The sequence below is a fragment of the Homarus americanus genome, unplaced genomic scaffold, assembly GCF_018991925.1.
Source record: "Homarus americanus isolate GMGI-L3 unplaced genomic scaffold, GMGI_Hamer_2.0 scaffold31037, whole genome shotgun sequence".
Taxonomy (NCBI): Eukaryota; Metazoa; Arthropoda; class Malacostraca; order Decapoda; family Nephropidae; genus Homarus; species Homarus americanus.
Window position 1 is genome coordinate 14150051 of NW_024722227.1, and position 6005 is coordinate 14156055.

The following is a 6005-nucleotide window of genomic DNA, read 5'->3' on the forward strand; positions in this document are numbered from 1 at the left end:
GGGTAAAGTTTTCACCAAAAGAAGAACATAAGAACATAAGAAAATAAGGAGTCTACAATAAGCCGGTTGGCCTGTGCATGGCAGCTCCTGTCGAGAGTTACTACCACTCTATCATCCATGTATCTATCTAGCCTCCTTTTGAAACTTTCCAGAGTTCCCGCACTTACTACAAAGTTGCTAAGCTTGTTCCACTCGTCCACACCCTATTTGTAGACAGTTTCTTCCTATCTCCCTCCTAAACCTAAACTTATCCAACTGATCCATTGCTCCGAGTCCTATCCTGCTCGGATATTATAAGAACTTTATCTATATCCTTTATTGATTCCTTTCACCACTTAAATACTTCTATCATATCTCCCACCTCTTCGTCTTTCAGGAATGCAAGTTAAGTTTCTTACCTATCCTGATATGGAAGGTTTCTAAGTGGAATCATTTTTGTCATTCTTCGCTACACCGACTCTAGTATTTATATCCATTCTATAATAGGGGCACCAGAACTGAACCGCATAATCGAGGTGCGGCCTGACTAGCGCAAGATATAGTTTCAATAAGACCTCTGCACTCTTGTTACCACTTCTAGATATAAAACTCTGTTTGCCTTATTTCGAACATTAACGCACTGTTTTCTAGGCCGTAGGTCCGGGCTTACAAGTACCCCTAGGTCTCTTTCACAAGTCGACTTCTCTAGGTTGATGTTGTTAAGGCTGTATACATTATAAGTATTTGTTCTTCCAATATTAAGTACGCTGCACTTACTGGTGTTGAATTTCATTTGCCATTTTTCAGAGGGTGTGATGCTAGAAAAAACGGAGAGAAATTCATCAGTGTTGAGTGAAAATAGGAAAGGAACGTGCAATAAATCTTTATTACTTGACACTGTTGGGAAATTAATCAGATTGGTGGATGAATAGAAAAGACATTTAGGAAAGTTAAGAAGCAACGGGAGGCAATGAAGGAAGTTTGTTAAGGAGAAACTGATGTTAGATCTAGTCAAAAGGTTCATAAATGTCAACAGTAAGAAAAATAGAAGCTTTAAATTATCAGAACCGCAGGCAGGTCTTTGAGTTAGAAAATTGAGCAATACTTCATTGAAATGAAAACGGAATTGGACGTCAAAATGGAGATGGTGTATTTATAGGTGTTTGTTGACGTCAGGTTTCATAACTCTAAAGATGAGTAAGGCGAGAGGAGATGGATTATTTTATTATGAGGAAGAGACTAATTATTAGTTTATTTCAAAGATGAGTGCACAGCATTGGGGAAGTAAATCAATTAAGATGCCTATAAAGGATAAAATCAAGTTTGAATGTACTATATCCAAGGAGAATAGATAGGGATTTTCGTTGGTTTGTGACTGGGAATATTAGCAGGGATTGGAGGGGATAATTTAGAGTCGTTTCTGGAAAAGAAAGGTGAGACGTGGAAACAGGATAAACGAGTTAAGTTTTGGACAAACCTTGAACCTAAAACACTGGTTAAAGTTCATCTTGGTGTGTGGTAGAGATCGTCGGCTTAGTTATATTGGCTTTGCAAAAGTTATTGTACATAAATACTTGCCTAATAACCAAAATTACTTATCACTAGTTTGTCCTGAATTACCGTCACATAACACAGACTAATCAAGAAGCTATTCCTTTATAGTTGTGGCATTAAAGATTTGCTGAAACAGTGTGATAGTTGAGGCCTTTGTTCTGTAACATAATTAAGGCCATGTCATCAGTGCAACATTTTGGAGTTTCGGCTCTGTGATGAGGACCAAAACAAGGCTGGGCAGAGTCCTCGGCTCTGTTGAGGACCACAATGGAGAGGGGGGAGAAAGGGGGAGGGTCCTCGGCTCTGTTGTAAGAGGACCACAGTAGAGAAGGGGAGGTCCTCGGCTCTGTTGTAAGGACCACAGTAGGAGAGGGGGGAAGGGGAGGGTCCTCGCTCTGTTGTAAGAGGACCACAGTAGAAGAAGGGGAGGGGGTCCTCGGCTCTGTTGTAAAAGGACCACAGTAGGAGAGGGGGGGAAGGGAGGGTCCTCGGCTCTCAAGAGGACCACAATGTAGGAGAGGGGGAAAGGAGGGTCCTCGGCTCTCATTGTAGGGACCACAAGCAGGAGAGGGGGAGGGTCCTCGGCTCTGTTGTAAGGACCACAGTGGAGAGGGGGAGAGAGAAGGGGGAGGGTCTCGGCTCTGTTGTAAGAGGACCACATGAGGAGAGGGAGGGAAAGGGGGAGGGGTCCTCGGCTCTGTTGTAAAAGGACCACAGTGGGAGAGAGGAGGGTCCTCGGCTCTGTTGTAAGGACCACAATGGGAGGAGGGTCCTCGGCTCTGTGTAAGAAGGACCACAGTAGGAGAGGGGGAAAGGGGAGGGGTCCTCGGCTCTGTTGTAAGAGGACCACAGTAGGAGAGGGGGGGAAAGGGGAGGGTCCTCGGCTCTGTTATAAAGGACCACAGTAGGAGAGGGGGAAGGGGAGGGGTCCTCGCTCCTGTAGGACCACATGAGGAGGGGGGGGGCATATCAGCCTTGTGGCGAGAGTTCCGCTTTAATCCTACACTCGTGGGAAAATGCTTAATACAGTTAGGTTTTATTGCATAATTTAACCCCGTTTATAGCCGCTCATTTTTTTATTATTTTACCTGTTTAAGTTCTGTTTTAGCTCTCTATTAAACCCGTGCTTATTATGGTCTGTATTTCCTTTTTGTAAATACATTTTGAAGTTTCTCTAAACTCCCAACCTAAAACCAACTTCATTTGTCACGAGCTTTTACGTATTTGTCTACGTGTCACAGCGGCACCCCAAAAGCTTTTCAGATTACCGAGTGCCTCCAGAGACGCTCTTTATTTCATGTCACCAGGGAATTGTCCTTTATATCTCAGTGTTGTGGGAGAACTACTTTATATCTCTTATTATTACAAGGACAATATTTCAAATTTTAAAGCGTAACAGGCAACATAATCAGTATTTCACAATTTGTCACTTTAGAAATGCCAAATATTTTCCGATATAACTAAAAAAATATTTGACATTTTTCCCACAATAACTTGAGGGATACTTCATATTGCCAACTATGCCTAGAGAAATGATTCCTCACTATCGCCAGGAATGTTCTGCTTATTTCATCCTGTTACATGAATTATTTTTAATTTTTCCGAGTTAACCATCCAGCTTATAATCCCCCAGTGTCCTCTTTTCTTGACGGTGTGAAGTCCGTGTATCACATTAACACCAATATATTATTCCTATAAATATCATGACTTATGGATATGAAAAAATGAGCGGCTCCAGAAACTATACGCATATTCCCTCTAAATGTGGCCAAGAATGATGCACAACTGTTTTTGCAGGACTAATTATGAAATGATGAGCGCGTAAGAACTTCAGGGCCTTATGTTTTGTTTTCAAATTTTCATGGAGGGGGAGAAAGAGTGAAGAAGCGAGGCAGAGAAGGAGGGGAGGATATGGATCGGCGGATAACTGGTGACCGGACCCTCAGAGACAGGTCTGGATCGCTGTGTAACACTTTATGTTAACATACTCTCAGTAATAACAATATGCACATTATTCATATCCTTGTCTGCTTGCCTACAGCATTCACATGGAACAGTTGCTGGTAATGCATTCTCTCTGAGCCGGAGTGCGCCTGCGTCAGCCAGGCCCAGCGTCCCCAGGCTCATGTGAGATCATTCGTGCTCGGGACGTTTGGGCGAGCGTGTGTTTGTGAGTCTATGACAGCGGTGTCCACCTCGCTCCTCACTTACAGTGTGAAAGGCGTTGAGACTCTTAATGATTTTTAGGTGTCCCTCTCACTACTTTACATATATTCTGTGATTATTCCGAATAGTGTAACTGGTACCTGTAACTTAAAATGGATTGTTAATGTTTGTTGGAGTTATTGTTTGCGATAAACTGGTTAAATCAAAATGATTTATATGAATTTAAAAATAAGTGGAAACCCATATTTTCCGGTTTACTGAGTTGCAGTCGGAAACATCCTTATAGATCCCTCCTAGTGACAGTGATTGGTGTTAACAAGACCAAGTAAAATTGCGAAGTGACGGGTGGTGAAAGTGTGGGAGGAGTGGTGTGTGGTGGAGGTGAGTGTGGTGAGGCAGCCACTATGACCACCACCAAGCACCACACACCCACAACCATGACCACCATCAGGCACCACATCCCTGCTTGCCTGCCGCTCTTACTATTGCTCCTCCTCTGCCCAGCACCTGCCCCAGGTAGGTCCTCCCCCACCCACGCCTCCCGATGTATCATGTGGAATGCTGCTGTAGGTGGTCCCCCAGGTGTAACACGGGGCCTGCTGCAGTAGGTGGTCCTCCTGCTGTAGGTGGTCCTCCAGGTGTGTCACGGGGTATGCTGCTGTAGGTGGTCCTCCAGGAGTGTCACGTGGCCTGCTGCTGATCCTGGTGTGTCACGAGGCTGAGGTGGTCCTCAGGTGTGTCACAGGGTCTGCTGCTGTAGGTGGTCCTCCAGTGAAGGGCCTGCTGCTGTAGGTGGTCCTCCAGGTGTGTCACGGGGTCTGCTGCTGTAGGTGGTCTGCTGCAGGTGATCCTCAGGTGTGTCACGGTGTCTGCTGCTGCAGGTGGTCCTCAGGTGTGTCTGCTGCTGTAGGTGGTCCTCCAGGGAGTCAAGGGGCCTGCTGCTGTAGGTGGTCCTCAGGTGTGTCACAGGGCTTGCTGCTGTAGGGGTCCTCCAGGTGTCACGGGGTCTGCTGCTGTGGGTGGTCCAGGAGTGAAACGGGCCTGCTGCTGTAGGTGATCCTCCAGTGTCACGGTGTCTGCTGCTGCAGGTGGTCCTCCAGGTGGGGCCTGCTGCTGTAGGTGGTCCTCAGGAGGTGGTCACAGGGGTCTGGTAGGTGTGTCACAGGGTCTGCTGCTGTGGGTGGTCCTCCAGGAGTGTCACGGGGTCTGCTGTAGGTGGTCTGTGTCTGCTGCTGGGGTAGGGGTCTGCTGCTGTAGGTGGTCCAGCAGGTCACGGGGTCTGCTGCTGTAGGTGATCCTCCGGGAGTGCTCTGCTGCTGTAGGTGGTCAGGGTGTCACGGGGTCTGCAGCTGTGGTGTCCTCCGGGGAGTGTCAGGGACCTGCTGCTGTAGGTGGTCCTCAGGAGTGTCACGGGGTCTGCTGCAGGTGGTCCACCGGGACCTGCTGCTGTAGGTGGTCTGTGTCACCAGGTGATCCTCAGGATTGTCACGGGTCTGCTGCTGTTGGTGGTCCTCAGGAATGTCACAGGTCTGCTGCTGTAGGTGGTCCTCCAGGTGTGTCACAGGGTGCAGGTGGTCTGTCACGGGGTCTGCTGCTTTAGGTGGTCCAGGAGTGTCACAGGGTCTGCTGCTGTAGGTGATCCTCCAGGGTGTCACGGGGTCTGCTGCTAGGTGGTCCAGGTGTCACGGGGTCTGGGCTGTGAGTGGTCCTCCAGGAGTGTCGGGACCTGCTGCTGTAGGTGGTCCAGGAGTGTCACGGGTCTGCTGCTGTAGGTGGTCCTCCGGGAGTGTCACTGGGTCTGCTGCTGTAGGTGGTCCAGGTGTGTCACGGGGCTGCTGCTGTGATCCTCCAGGATTGTCACGGGGTCTGCTGCTGTTGGTGGTCCTCCGGGATGTCACGGGGTCTGCTGCTGTAGGTGGTCCTCCAGGTGTGTCACGGGGTCTCCTGCTGTAGGTGGTCAAGGAGTGTCACGGGGTCTGCTGCTGTGGTCAGGAGTGTCAGGGGTCTGCTGGTCACACAGGGCCTGCTGCTGTATGTGAGGTGTGTCACGGGGCCTGCTGCTGCAGGTGTCACAGGGCCTGCTGCTGTGGTGGTCCTCCAGGTGTCTGGGGCCTGCTGCTGGGTGGTCCTCCAGGTGTGTCATGGGGTCTGTTGCTGTAGGTGGTCCTGCAGGTATGTCACAGGGCCTGCTGCTGTAGGAGGAGTGTCACGGGGTCTGCTGCTGTAGGTGGTCAGGAGGTGCCATGGGGCCTGCTTGCTGTAGGTGGTCCTCCAGGAGTGTCATGGGGTCTGTTGCTGTAGGTGGT

General features: G+C 48.8%; 1 protein-coding gene across 1 annotated transcript; it reads right to left on the reverse strand.

Annotated features, from left to right (window-relative positions):
- Window positions 1-4438: 4438 nt before the first annotated feature.
- LOC121862613 (extensin-like) lies at window positions 4439-5983 on the reverse strand. Its single transcript, XM_042360930.1, has 5 exons — window positions 5910-5983; window positions 5426-5646; window positions 5079-5293; window positions 4771-5015; window positions 4439-4640 (listed from the first exon to the last, which is right to left on the reverse strand). Exons 1-5 carry the CDS (start codon window positions 5981-5983, stop codon window positions 4439-4441), a joined length of 957 nt encoding a protein of 318 aa, XP_042216864.1.
- Between the last annotated feature and the right edge of the window lie 22 nt (window positions 5984-6005).

Excerpts from the sequence above, each read along its gene's own strand:
- LOC121862613 (XM_042360930.1), bottom strand. The coding sequence starts at position 5,983 with ATGACACTCCTGGAGGACCACCTACAGCAAGCAGGCCCCATGGCACCT. Across the intron at positions 5,016-5,078 it reads AGGACCACCTACAGCAGCAG|CAGCAGAGCACTCCCGGAGG; the intron begins GTCCCTGACACT and ends GACCACCTACAG. Across the intron at positions 4,641-4,770 it reads CACCTGCAGCAGCAGACACC|CAGCAGGCCCCTTGACTCCC; the intron begins GTGACACTGGAG and ends GACCACCTACAG.